At 41.0% G+C, this 14,736-nt stretch overlaps 1 protein-coding gene across 1 annotated transcript in view; it reads right to left on the bottom strand.

Moving 5' to 3' along the window:
• Window positions 1-14,736, bottom strand: part of LOC144011493 (pappalysin-1-like) — an 84,946-nt gene that overhangs the window by 55,463 nt on the left and 14,747 nt on the right. Inside the window, exons 7-9 of the mRNA XM_077511597.1 lie at window positions 12,664-13,165; window positions 3,371-3,499; window positions 2,129-2,220 (exon numbers count right to left, since the gene is read on the bottom strand). Of these exons, the coding sequence (XP_077367723.1) occupies window positions 2,129-2,220; window positions 3,371-3,499; window positions 12,664-13,165 (723 nt within the window). The remainder of the gene's footprint in view (window positions 1-2,128; window positions 2,221-3,370; window positions 3,500-12,663; window positions 13,166-14,736) is intronic.

Genomic DNA, 14,736 nt, shown 5'->3' with positions numbered 1-14,736 from the left:
AAACAAAAGGAACAAATTAAAGCAAACTGTGATAACATGAAGGACATGAACCAATTCCAGAGATAGAAGGAGGTGCTAAGGTTGGTTGGGGGGCCTCAGACAAAGTCAAGAGGTAAAGAAAGATACAACAACTTATTTTTCCAGACATCCCACACTGGGTTCAAAGCCTGGAAATGGAAGCTTAAGGGGCTTGGAGGAGTAGGGCCTCACTGCTCACAGCTAAAGCGCTGTCAGCTGGTGGGGTTCCATTCAGGAGAGTGGTGGTGGTGTGAGGGGGGGAAGACAGCATTCTGTGCCAAGTTGGCCAGGGCCTCCTTCTCCAAATTCCAGCCCTCCCCAGCGCAGTCCAAAAAAACGAAAGTCAGTTCTGTGCTCTGCAGGATGGCGAACTGAGGGGCTACAGAGGGGGGGCCATACAGATGTATCATACTCTATGGGAACGGGAGGTAACGGCAAAACCAAAGAAGCTCAAATGGTGGCTTATGAGAACTTACAGGGGTAAAAGGGAGGGCTTGAGTGCTTGAATTTGGATCGACTAAAGATATAATGGAAAAAGTGGAAGAAATATGACGTTATTTTAAAAGCCTTCTACCAGAAATAAGGAGATATTTTAGTTTTACAAGATTGGTGAACCAGCCAAGACACCTTGCATGTAATATCAAAATCTTGCACGTTAATAGATGGCCATCTTTTTCAAGATATTATATTATAACAGCAAATTTATATAATAGCTTAGTGTCTCGATTCATTGGATTTGTTGTTTTTGTTGGTCGTTTTTCTATCAAACAACAATTTACAACCGCCAACTAGTGTGTGAATACCAAACCAATTAGAATGAAGCATTACAAGCCCAACTCCTCAGGACAAAGGTATCACAAAAACGAGGAGAGTGTTTTGAAAGACTTTAGTAGAGCATCTAAAGAATTAAGTCCCCAAGTGGCTATTTCTTTATCATTTTGCAATGCTAGCCACTAGTGGCCATAGAAATTAACCCAGGACAATCTAATAATGAACGGCGAAATCATAAAATAATTAGCCATGGTTTTTAGGTCATCCAACTATCCAGCCATTATCTACAGCTTATCCGGGGTCGGCTTGCGGGAGCAACAGCTTTAGCAGGGAAGCCCAGACATCCTTCTCACCCAGCCACTTCAACTAGCTTCTCCGGCGACATCCCAAGGCGTTCCCAGGTCATCTGCGAGATTTAGTCTCTCCAGCATATCCTGAGTGGTCCCTGGGGTGGGGCATGCCCGGGACACCTTTCCAGGACGCATCCGAATCAGATGCCCGAACCACCTCAGCTGGTTCCTCTCAACATGGAGGTGCAGCGGCTCGACTCTGAGTCCCTCCCGGATGACAGAGCTTCTCACCCTATCTCTAAGGGGGAGCCCGGCCACCCTGCGGAGGAAACTCATTTTGGCCACTTATATCTCAGTCCAGGATACTCAGTAAAATATGGTTAGCTTACCAAGTCAACAAAAATCATAAAAGAAGTAAGGATGGAATTTACAGCACAAAGTGAGCCGAGTGTACGTTGGCGACTTATATTTTCGCTCCGTCTGTACCATTGATTCAATGCCTTATAATTAATAGTGTTTTTAACATTTTATACACTTTGTTTACTTAACGTATTACCTGAACTGCCTGTAGGTGGAGGCAGAGGCAGTAGACAGAATGTCCCATCATCATGCTATCCAAATTCTGTGCATAACTACACACACATACACACACACACACTTGAGCCCTGCAGTTGGTGGAAAAACAACACGGCCAATGCAGTCATCTGGCAATCCAACAGGAATTAAAGCAGCCACTTCACAGAAGCTCGCACATGCATGTGCCTGCTCGCATATCGTATACATGTGCAAACCCATGCACGCTCGCATCAGGGGAGCGGCGGGGAGAAAACGGGGGGGGAGGTGAGGAGGTGGATTGCACAGGAAACCCATCCATCTATTGGTGAAAAAGAATGTCGGATATGCCAGTCATTTAGCAATGTAAAATAAGATGAGTCACCCCTTGGAAGCGTAATGATTTCCAGACTTTTTAAAAGAAGGGCAAAGCTTTTAGAGTTTCTGACTGCATGGATGGACTTGCAGGCAACAAATTATGAACGCAATTGACTTACCAACACAGTTGAAGAAAGGCTCTTTCTTGCACTGGCTGGAGCAGCCGTCACCATTCATGGAATTCATGTCATCACACTCCTCTCCTTTGGAACTAACACATCAGGAGGTGGTTAAGGAAACATCCACACTCAGACTTGCCAAACAACATACAATGATACGTCATACAGTAGAGGAGTTTCTCCGCGTGTACACTCACTGGGCCCGATACAATTAAGGCACACCTACACAAGGATCCAAAACTGGAAATATGAAGGTAACAGACAGTAGCCTAGAACCACAATAATAAAAACAACCTGTCATATTTAAGTAGCTATTGGTGGTATACCAACTAGTAATTAAAAACAAATGTTAGTTTTTAAGTTACAGTTGAGTAATGAATGTGTGTAGGGGGTTTGGGAGGGGCTGCTATGACTGCCACTACTACAGTAGACTTTTGGTTAAGGGGATGTGATATGGTTACGTGTTACCCTGACCTCTCCCAGACCAGTTTTCCGGGTATGCTGTCCAAAGTTTTAAATACGGGTTTTTACAGGATGGGACAATCCATGTACATCCAATTGACACAAAATAAAAGCAGGTCCAATTAAACAAAGCATTGCTTTTACTCTGTTAATTGTTTCATTATTTTCTGTAACTCATTGTTTGTTTTTATCTTTCATGAACATTTCAAATGAATCACTTAATTTTGTAGTTGTAATATATATATATATATATATATATATATATATATATATATATATATATATATATATATATATATATATATATATATATATATATATATATACATATATATATTTTTTTTTTTCAATTAACCTGCCAAGCATGTCTTTGGAATGTGGGAGGAGACCGGAATACCCGGAGAAGACCCACGCGGGAGATCATGCAAAACTCCACCTATGCAGGTTTAAGCCTGGACTCGAACCGGCGTCCTCAGTACTGCGAGGCGGACGTGCTAACCACTTAAACACCGTGCCGCCCCCAAGAAATACAAATAAAACCAAAACATGTTTGAAATATTGGGGGGGAAGCAAAATTGAAGGGGCCACATGCGGTGCCAGTTGCCCATCGATACAATGTTTACCCACTTTCAGCAGACACATTTTATCAGTACAGACTGGAGACTGAGGGCAGCAAGATCGAGAAGTACTGTAAAGTGAGCACTATACGAAAGCCCCCAGTTCAAGCACACTTCATCAAGAACTACTGGGGAAAATGCCTCATGAATAGGTTTGGCTCACCTCTGGATCCATCCATCTCCACAGTAGGTTGCCCCGAGTTCATGCACCAGCGGCGGTGAAGGCTCGCTTTCGCTCCGACTGGAGATGGTTTGGACCCGATAGGTGTACAAGACATGTGGCTCCACATCCCTAGAGAGACACAAACACAGAGAGAGAGCCCAATGTCACAAAAGCGGCTGCGCTTTTCAGGAAAACGGGAAGCCTCCAAGCAACGTCAGAGAGAACCGCAATTACTAAAAGATTATACGCTGCGAAGACACTTGGACCAGCCTGGTGGAAAACTGCGCGTGTCGGGACGCTGTGTGTTGCGGCATCTTTTGAGCAGTGACGCCTCCATAAGCCAAAACACACAATGCCCACAGACGCTCCCTTTGCTTGTGCATCATAGCGAGTCAAAGAACCATCATGAGGAACACACAAGCGGAATGTTGGAATTATTGAGGACTACTCACATTACGGATGTATGTCGCCATGACGGTTTCTTGAGTCGGCATGATAAGGAAGGCTGAAAATAAAAGGTCTGAAAGGAAAAAAACAATACTTAAATGAGAAAACTGAAAACTAGAAACAACCCGAAAAAAAAAAGAGGTTGAAAAATGAAAAATAATCAATGGATGAACTGAAAACTATAAGCAAACAAATCAGAAAACTGTAAAAGTGCAAGCAAGGGTGCTGTCATGACATGAATTCTGATGATGATGCAATGGGAAAACATCTCATATGTATATACTGTCCTTTATAAATAATATGTAGCACTCTTCCTTGCAAATGTGTCGTTTACAGTTTTCGTATTTGCCTATAGTTGGGTTCATCATTCATTTGCTATTTATGGTCATAGTTTCTCATTTAAGTTTTGCTTGTGGCTTTCATGTTTCAGACGTAGTTTTATTCTTTCACACAGTATGCAGTGCCAACTATTTGGGTTTTTTTATCGCTTATGTATGTATCTAATTAAATGTTGCTTCAGACATGATGTCATTGTATTGTTTCCCACAGTAAATAACTATGAATTAACATAGGATCCTGTCATCTATTTTGTTTTGTGTTGTTTGTACGTAAAATACTACATGAACATTTGATAATTGCCCTCATATTGTTTTACGTAGTATACCAGTGGTTCCCTGGGTTCCATCACTAACACCAGAGTTTCGGTGAGTCAGTCTCAGGGGGGTTCGGCGGAGGTCAAGACACACACCCGACTCATGTGATTCGTGTTGACACTCCTTCTTTATTATGTTAATCCCTTCATACTATGTCGAGCAAAACCAACAAAAAAAAATAAAAATGGTCGGACGAATATGTGCAATACGAAGTCAATTGCATAATGGAATGGATGGTGTTCCGCAGGGGTCAGTTCTGGGGCCTCTGCTGTTCTCTGCTGCCCCTGGGTTCCATCTTAAGGAAACAATGGTGGTTGTTTCTAGTCCAGCACAACTAGCTATCTAGTTTAGAACTTTATAACGAAAAGCAACTTTTCCTGAAGCTACATGGAGATGGGGAATATAAGAATAAGGTCAATATCAAGAACCATTGGTATATGTCTATTAGAAAAATATGATACTATCACCTTAATTCCACAAGTAAATTATTTTCATTAATTCTAATATTTATATTGCTGTCATAATTGCATATGCTAGAAGTATGTTTAAAACAATCTGTGTAGTGTCTTAAAAAAAAAAAAAAAAGCCCAGGCTGTAAAAATATGTTCACAATAAAAATGCTCACAGTTTCCTACTCGTTAAGCATAATGAAGCCTATATCTTGTTGTTTAAAGTGTAACAGGAGACGCATGTATACAGTATGTTTTGTTTAATCATAGCAAGGGTAAGGGAGGTACAAGTTTGGGGGGCAGCGTCGGTAAATTAGGGCCAAATAGGACTGATAGATAAAGTAGATTGCGCCACGTGGACCATCAAGTTTTGTAGGAATAACCTATGGAATTACCAAAAAAAAAAAACGATAATGTTGTAGCGGTTTAAACAGACGGTACATTGGATTTGGACGTCAAAGACTGATTTTGATTACTGTGGTAGTCGACTTTGGGTTAAATGTATTTATGTGATGGTATTTTATTTATTACATCTGCAGCTATGTTCCTTGGCTGCTCTTGTACACATTATTTCCATTTCTGTTGTATTTGTTCAACACATTCCAGACAGACAAAAGCTGTCTGCCTGACTGTCTATATTTTATAATGTGAAAAATGTATATCAAATCACGAGTTTCACCCCCCTCAAAAATGTGTATTATTAAAACAATATGTTTGAACTTAAAAACCCTCTTCAATGCAAAAGCATGCAGTATGGCGGCTCTACTCAAACACGACCAAGTATGAAGAAGCCCCCTCAATAGCATCTAAGTATCTTTCGTTTAACTTTTGTCTTCACATTGATCAGCTTCAGCAACGGTTAAAAGCTATTCAACAAAACAATAAAACAAGTCTGATGCCCACTGGGTCGTGAGTCGTGACTCACATCCTGCTTCGACCACAGTTGCCCGGGCGGCCAGCACCTCCATCACAATGATAGCCACTGTGGCTAACAAAGCTTCACTTACACGCACACAAAACGATGATCAGTTTGATGACTCAATGGAGTCCCACAAAAAAAAAAAAAAAAAAAAAAATGACCACAGCACATCCTGTCTTGGCAACATGTGGACAATGGCAAGTTTGATGGAAGACAAACACAGAAACAATAGGCTGCAGTCGATTGCTGCGGTTGTGTAAAGTTGAAGTCAGTGTCGAATTCCCGACTGTTGGACTCTAATGACTGAAATGACCACTTGGCTGTGGTTGACAAAGAAGAAGAAGTTTCACCATTTGGGATGTGGTACACACAAACTAATTAACAACAATTTGTAAGAATTACTTCTGTTCAAACTAATTTTTTTATGGTGGTGACTGCACTCTGGAATGAATTATTCCAATTAGAACGGAAGTTAATTAATTTAATTTAATTAATTAAATTGTACCATGGTACCATAGTAGCATCATGCAATGATGGTTGGAGATTGGACTTTATCTTGGGTTCTGAGAGTCAGTAAATATATTAATATAAGTACAAAGTTGATTCAGAATCTCATTTAAAAAAAAAAAAAAAAAAAAAGCTTCCTATTTTAAAATTTAAAAGACTTCTTTCTGGTTGATGTTGAAGCATGCGTGGCAGGTTTATTTATATACTGTAGGTCCAAGCTAATCAAAGTGATTTACAGTGTCAAAGGAATATAGTAGAAAAGAAACAATAAGAGATAATAAGACAATACAAGCCCAAGATATGTCATTTTGATGGCTGAGAATCCATATTCATGGGTACAGGTCAGCTTGAATCTCCATGTCATCCATTTAAGGATCTCTAGTATTTCAGCACCAAACAATAGTCAATAAAATTATAATGAAATCCTTTTGTATTCACAGAATTCCTAGAATATCTTTTGAAAGCTCTGCTTTTTGTCAAAGTGAGATGAGCACAGCTAGTGTATTTAATGCAGAGCGAAAAGAAGAGTGAAAGGTAAAGCAAGACACTTGTGATCCATTTACATGCCGGCAAAGAAGTCAGCCATACAAGTCTTTATCACTGATAAGATTTCATCCTTTTGTGGATCACAACATTCGTCTCAAGAAGCTTGTCGGAAAGGAATGAGGTATTTTATCTTGAGTTCCTCTACAAGTCTAGTACATGGTGGATGAACAAAGTTTTTAAGTGTCAAGTTAATTATGATTAAAATAGTGTTATTGGATATCTTTATGTTCATATGACGTGTTCTTATATCTGCTTGTTGGTCTTTGCTAACAGATCTCGGATAACAGAAACAGACAAACTTTTACCGTCTACAAGAACAACAAACAATGTAGGGGAGAGCAGGGTAAGTAGTGCCAATTTTTACTTAAAGTGTCTTTTACGCAAGGGGATTACAGGAATGCCTCCAACTAAAATATGTTCATATAAATTAGGATGTTGTGCATCCCTGGGATCAATTTCGATCTTCAATAAACTGTTTGAGAAATATAACTTTAGGAAAAAGTGGTTTTGTAGCAAAACTTGACCCCGAGTGAGGGGTGGGTTGTGCCATTAGTCAGAATTCAGTACGCTAAATCACTTTCATCTCACAAATGATGCTATAGAAAAGGAAGACAAAGTCAATACAAAACTTTGATTTGCAGGTTTCAGAGTCCTTTTCTTCTCTCATTTTTTTTTCTTTTCCCGTTTAGGCTTTTTATCTTCAATTTCTTTGTGAGCATTCTCCAACTCTTATCTTCTCAGGTGTGTCATTCACAATTCTTCTTTTCACTTTATTTTACAATTCTGTTCTTTCTTTTTGTGGATTTTGGCAAGGGAAAAATAACTCCTGATGACGCACAAATTTGTCAATTGGTGAGTGCCAGGGAGGGGAAACCACAGCTGACTTTTTTTCTTTTCTTGTCTTTTTTTTTTTTTTTTTTAAATGTCCATCCTGCAGATTTTTTTTTTTATCTCTCTTTCACTGATCTTTCAAACTCCTCAAGAGGAGTTGAAACCCTGTCTGTCAAAAATTAAGAATGGCACTTATTAGTGCTCAAATGTAAGAATACAGTTTACAACAACAACAAAATACAATAAAGTAATATTGAGTAAATAATTATTATTTAGGGGAAGTTGTGTCATTGGCACAACTTAACCCAGGTCCTTTGGCACAAATTATCCCAAGCCCTCCATTTTGAAAAAAAAAGAAGAAAAAAAAAAATATATATGCATCACCCAGCTGCTTTGAGCCAGTATCATGCTCACCATAGACTCATAATGTGGCTTACTAAAGATTTTTTTTTTTTACCAGATGAACGAATTGGATGTCACTTCAAAGATATGTGGTCACATGACCAACTTCCTGAATGGTTTTCGAAATAACAGGGGTGGTACTACTTGCCCCTTTGGCACAAATTACCCCATTCTCCTATAAGCGTCATTTAGTCAATACGGGAGCTGATATTGATCTATGGTTTTAAAGCTTGTCAGTGTTCAATGGGCTGTATTTAATTTCTACAGCCCCTAACTGTCATTCAAATGAATGCTCAGACACGAACATGTTGTCTTTTGATGTCTAGATAGATGTCTAACCACTAATGAATGCCATGCATCATATGTTAGACACAACATTTATTCATTTTAACATTAGTCACATTTGAGCAATGTGTCCATGGTTGCTGCTGATTGTTTTCGGACATGAAGTATTACGAATCTAGAGTAGTACTGTATTAAGAAAGGCTTACATATAACTGGGACAAAATCAGTATGCATTTTCGTTGACAAATGAAGACGAGATGAAAATGAACTTCACTTAAAAACTGGACTAAAATCTCTGGACATTTTAGTTCATGAACAAAAACGAGACAAAAATTATATGGTTTTATAAAATCTCGTCTGCTACAGTAATATGTCACCGTGACACTGTCATGTGACATACAGTGACACACCCTAATTCAAATCTGTAGCTCGCGAGTGCAACATGCACAAACACATGGGACAGACAGGAGGTGGACTCACAATGAAAGGCTAAAAAAAAGTAAATTATAACTATAATGTACTATAAGGCTATAACGTTCCAACAATAATGTTAATCTGACCGCTAACTAATGCTGGCTAACTTACTAGCTCATAGCATGGAGCTATACTAGCCACTTGTTGATATACTGTTATTGTGTGTGAATTTGTTTTTTTATCAAAAAGATGAGAGAAAATTTCATGTGAAATAGTTTTAGATCCGAAATGTTCAACATCATGTGCCGACAAAAAAAATACACAGGGGTAAAATGATTATTGTCATGACTAAAGGTAGATTAAAATGTTGATAGTTTTTGTTCACTAAAACTAGATGAATAAAATAATTTTTTCTTGGACTAAAATACAGACTAAAATGTTGGATTTATAGTCGACTAAAAACGGACTAAATATAAACGGGATGAGGTTGACTAACTATGATAAAAACTACCAAGCATGACTGAAACTGGACTAAAACTGAGACTACATTTAAAAATGGCGGATAAAATTAACACTACCGTGGCAACATAAAAACAAGTCAATTTCATGTGGCTTTCGAAGGAAACGTGAATACCAGAGATATAATGGTTGAGACGGCGTTTATTCGATGTGCTTTCGACGAAACTCGATGAAGCAGGACGATGGCATTAAAAAAAAAAAACAGTCTTCTTGCATTCAGATCATTTGGTTTGTAGGAGAGAGACAAGTACTTTCAACACAAAAGGGCGAGGGCAATGAGTCTGGACTCTAGTCAACCAGCTCCAGATACAAAGTCCGGTCTTTTGCCTGGTGCATGAGGGTGCACATTGGGCGGAAAGCCATGACCTGGGACATCGCCAAATGGGAGGAGGGTGTTGGTAGGCCGCCTGGAACACTTGTATAGATTATTGAGACGAGATACATACGGCGCATATCTATTATTGAGACTTGCCTCTGGATTTGCCATCGCATACTGAGGAGGATGTTCCAGAGGCAGTCCATTCGGAAAATGTCGTGGCGTCGGCTGTCGGCAACTTAGAGTGTCCTCAACTTGCAAACGCAGAGCAGGACAGAGGGGAACGCTCTTGCTAACCTGCCTGCAAGCCAGCTGGAGATGCCTCGAGTTCTCCGGCTCAGTTGAACAGGAAGTGGTGATGATTGCGCCCAGGTATGTGAAAGAGTCAACAATCACAACGTCTTGGGTGTTGGAGAGCAGCACGGGAGCCAGACGTAGAAGAAAGTTTGAGTGAGACTGTAGTTTTGTCTTCGCCCAGCTGATGGTTAGGCCAAGAAGAGAGGCTTCTTCTTCCATAACCACAAGTGCGTCAACGAGGGTATCAGTGAGAGTGGTCGGAGGCCGACATGATCAGCGTCGTCGAGATCAGCAATGAGTCTTGGTTGATTAACGTCATTCTCAGCCTCTTTGCCTCTGAAATTAACTCATCATGTCCACACGAAACTGAAGCCAGATTCGTACATAAAATCAAGTCTCATAAGCACCGAATCATTTCAAGAAATGTGTGTGTCTATATGAAAACACCTGAAACGTTATAGGCTCCACAGGAAGTTACCAGAAAAAGAATAAGGAACTGTGTCATTTAAACATACAACAATGGTGGTGAATGTGAAGTGAAGAAGAAAGAAGACGTTTGTATCAGGCTGGATTTGTATATTTCTCTGGGAAAGTAACATGGTATTCCACTATCATTATTATGTCACGTGAGAACTGCGACAAGCACGTTTTGAGATTTATTCGCTTTGAGACCCAGTTTAAAAAAAAAAAAAAAAAAAAGACTGTTTTCAGGCACCCAAAACACTAGCTCCATATGGATGAAATGCCAAAATGATCAAAAACTTTGCAGATACAGTACACCAAAACTTGTTTCCGTGTGGACAGAGCCTTAAAATCCGCAGATGGCAAATTTGCAAGTAAATTTCAATCCACGCTCACTATCCCGCATTATTACTAGACACAGCACAGCAAGCTGTTTAAAAAATGATGATGGCCAGTGTGCAAGAGCTTATGAATTGGTAGTAGAAGATTAAATCTAGCCCAGGCATGAATTGGGATGGTTTACTAAAACTGATTATTTGCAGGAGTTGATTTAATTGCATCTACTTTTAAACATGGTGTACCTTGATTGATCTATGTTTAGTAGACCTCTCAACAAAGGAGCCATGGGGATTGTGATGAGATATTATGGGAAAGTGCTGCCAATGTCTGGGTCTTTCCCAATTACAGAGGGGGTGTTGGGAGTTACTTCTCTGGGAGGTCCCCTCACATCAGCTCCGAGATAGCCTTTGACCCAGTGACAGCTCCGAAACCCACATCACTGAGAGGATTAGCCCATCAACTGGGGTGCCTCAGCTGAATGGGGTCAGACCAAATACACCCCCCACCCCTCCGCCATGCTTTCGTAACCCACTAATGTTCTCTTCCATCACCTATTGGCCCTCTCCGATGATTTAACCCCAAATAGTCCAACCTTCAACCTTATGCATCGCCTCTTCATTTCACACGTCTTGATTTTGCACCATAATTTATCCTTTTACTTTGACCTTGCAGCCTTAGGCCATTCCAAACAAAGCACCAGTTTGACCCAGCTCAGGTAAAGGCCAGTGGTCTGACAGTAGAGATCTATCACAGTACTCCCCCCCCTCCCCCTAAGAAGGAAGAAGCTTTTGTGATACACAAGCAGCTAAAAAAAAATTATCTTCTCTCTGAAACGGTTTCCTGATGGCAACCCATATCAGGGATTCTATTTTTAGAACTCTCTATAGGTGTTCTGTTCTAAATAAACAAGTAAGCGTGTGTTTTCTTTGTTGCAATCACGCTACAAAACCCCTCTTACCAGCGACAACATTCCATATGCACTCAGGAAGGTAAACAGTCCACCAGTGCCACCGACCTCGACCACAGGAATGTAACCGCAGCTCATGAAATACACCACAGCTTTTAAACTACCGACAGTACGTCAATAATCACTGAGGTGTGCCAAAAGCCTCCCTGCAAATAAAACACATCGTACTTGGTACAACCTTTGGAAGACGTCCTGCTGTCCAAAAGCAGGAAGTTGTTGTGAAGGCGCGAGTATCATGGCTCCATCTTGCGAAACACGTATACTCACCCTTTTGAACCTTATCAGGTGATTTTCTTTCTCATGTGAACCACGCTGATAGGGAGATGGCACAACACACATCGGTGCCACGTATAGCACAAATCTTTTGACGAGTCAGCGCATTCCGCAAGAGCAAAGCACTAAACTCTCACCACAGTGTGCACATAATACTTTCAACAAGCCATCTGTTTGCCCTTGCTTCACGGAACAGGGAAAAAACAAATGTGGGCAACGATTGACCTGCGACTTTGGAAATACACGTCCGACCGCAGGTTTGAAACTCCGAGAGAAGCGGTGGCTTAGGCTACTCATTTTCTTCAGGGTGCTGAAAAGGAAATCTACTATTCCAATGCCGTGTTTGCGGGCATACCTTACTCACACAAACAAACACACGTCGACTCACTATCACATATAAAAACCACGAATTCTGCTTCCACTTTAAAGCCAAGTGAAGACACTATCCGTTTCCTGACTTTCCTGGAATACTCCATACAAAAAACCTACATGGGGAATGTATAAATAATAATAAACAGGCGCCTGTGTCTTTTCAGGAACTTTACAGGTACCAAACCATTAGACCATGGTCTTGTCTTGAGGTTTTATTCCACAGATTTTCCAAGGGAACGTCGCAAACAACATGGACAGTTAACTGAAAAAGCAATTTACCTACCAGGTCACTCACCTGTCTGTATACCGGCGTGATGGTTCATTGAAAATGAGACCATGTGGCGCGTGGGTGAAGGGCGGCTGGCGCAGCAGACGGTAGCGCAGTGGTTTGCAGTCTCTGCACAGAGAGCAGTCCGGTTTGGATGCCAAGAGGGTGGCGTCGATCTCCAGGTGTTGCTCCATGGTGAAGAACTGCACCCCGTAGACTTCCTCCTCAACGTCCAGCTTCAGGGTGAGCGCGGTGTCGCAGAAGACGTTGCTGGGCCCGAGCGAGATGTTATTGCCACTGACGGTGAGCAGCAAGATGTTGTGGATAGCCGGCAGTGCTGTTTCTTCAGGGCTGAAGAATGTAACCCAGACGGTCAGTGAGTCCGGTACCAGCGGATGGGAGAATTCCAGTTGGAGCATGCAGCCCTGGAGGGGGCACTCGGACAGGCCGACGATGCCCTGCTCGATCCCTGCGTTGGGGCTCCAGGTGCGCACGCTTGGTTCGCAGGCCTGCTCGACATCAGGAGGACCTGTGGGATAAAGTTACAGAAATCAAACTTGCAAAATATACAAAACTAAAACTATTAGAGGTTTTGTGGTTGCACATGCCTCATGATCAGGAGATACGGGTGCGGATCTCTTTGTGGTGATGGAATGCTCTCTATGGGTACTTCCTACCACATTCTAAAAACATGCTTCTCATGATTCTTATAGGCGAATTGAAGACTTTAAATTGTCTATAGGTGTAAATTGTAAGTGAAAGTGAATTTGTGTATGTGTATATGTGACCTGTGATTGAAAGGCAAATCAGTCCTCGCCTAAATTCAACTGGAATCGGCTCTGGTCAACATTGCAGTGAATAGAAGAAGTCTACAACCTCCTCTTAAAATTCTAGGTTTTTGTCTTAAACATATGAGACCATGATAAATAATTTCAAAACTTTTATCACCATTAGTGGGACCCACTTTTATAACTGGCAAAAAATGCATGTATGAGGGGTAAAACCATCATTTTGGAGAGTGAAGTAGGTAAATAAAATAAACAACAGATCATGTAAAGAAAATCGCACACAGCCTAATAATATTAATAATAAATCATTTTATTTGGCAGAGCCTTTTGAAGCCCTCAAGGAATCTATAAATCAATAAAACAACAGTTAAAAATAGAACTATAAATAGGAAATAAAACCAAAAATATAACAGTCCTGTTACAGTACAGTGTGTAGTTTAAGAAACTATACACTGTACAGTACGTTTTTTGAGTTTGGAATTAAAAAGTGCTCAGAGTGACAGGTGGTGGGGAACACAATGGCTGAAAGACCCCTGCTCCCCATGGTGCTGAAATGGGCAGGTGGAACAGTCAGGTGAATCAAGGAGGAGGGCGTGGACTGGAGTGACGATGTGGAGGAGGTCAGACAGGTATGCAGGGGCAAGGTTGTAAATGGCTTTGAAGGTATAAAGTAGCATCTTCAATTGAATTCTGAATTTGAATGGGAGCCAGTCAAGTTGCTGTGTAGAGTTTTGGACCAGTTGAAGCTTATGAAGGGATCTGTGAACGAGGTCGAAGAGGAGAGAGTTGTAGTACTCAAGACAGGATGTAACCCTGATAGGAACACACCATAAATGAGATGGAGGAACTGCCAACTTGGGATAATGCAGATTTTGTACCAGCAAGAAGAACTTCTGTTTTGTCTTTGTTTAGCGTCATGGTGGTGAGGGACAAGGGAAGAAGTGAAATGCTGGTTTTGCAGGAGAGGTAGAGCTGGGTGTCATCTATCCATCCATCCATTTTCTTAACCGCTTGCTCCTCACAAGGGTCGCGAGGGGCGCTGGAGCCTATCCCAGCTGGCTACGGGCAGTAGACGGGGTACACCCTGAACTGGTTGCCAGCCAATCGCAGGGGTGTCATCTAATCCATCCAAAAAAAGAGGTAGATAACGAAAAGCAGTAGGCCCAGGATAGAGCCCTGGAGCAAGCCTGAAGTAACTCGATGGTGTCCCATCATTGATACCTTGTTATAACTGGAGTTGTGGCTATGTTTAGAATTAACAAATCACATTTAATTAAACTCATTTTGAATGGGAGTCTTGGGAGCATTTAAA

This window comes from Festucalex cinctus, unplaced genomic scaffold (genome assembly GCF_051991245.1).
Source record: "Festucalex cinctus isolate MCC-2025b unplaced genomic scaffold, RoL_Fcin_1.0 HiC_scaffold_126, whole genome shotgun sequence".
NCBI classification, from domain to species: Eukaryota; Metazoa; Chordata; class Actinopteri; order Syngnathiformes; family Syngnathidae; genus Festucalex; species Festucalex cinctus.
Note: the sequence above shows the minus strand (reverse complement) of the source record. Positions and strands in the feature narration are given on the sequence as shown.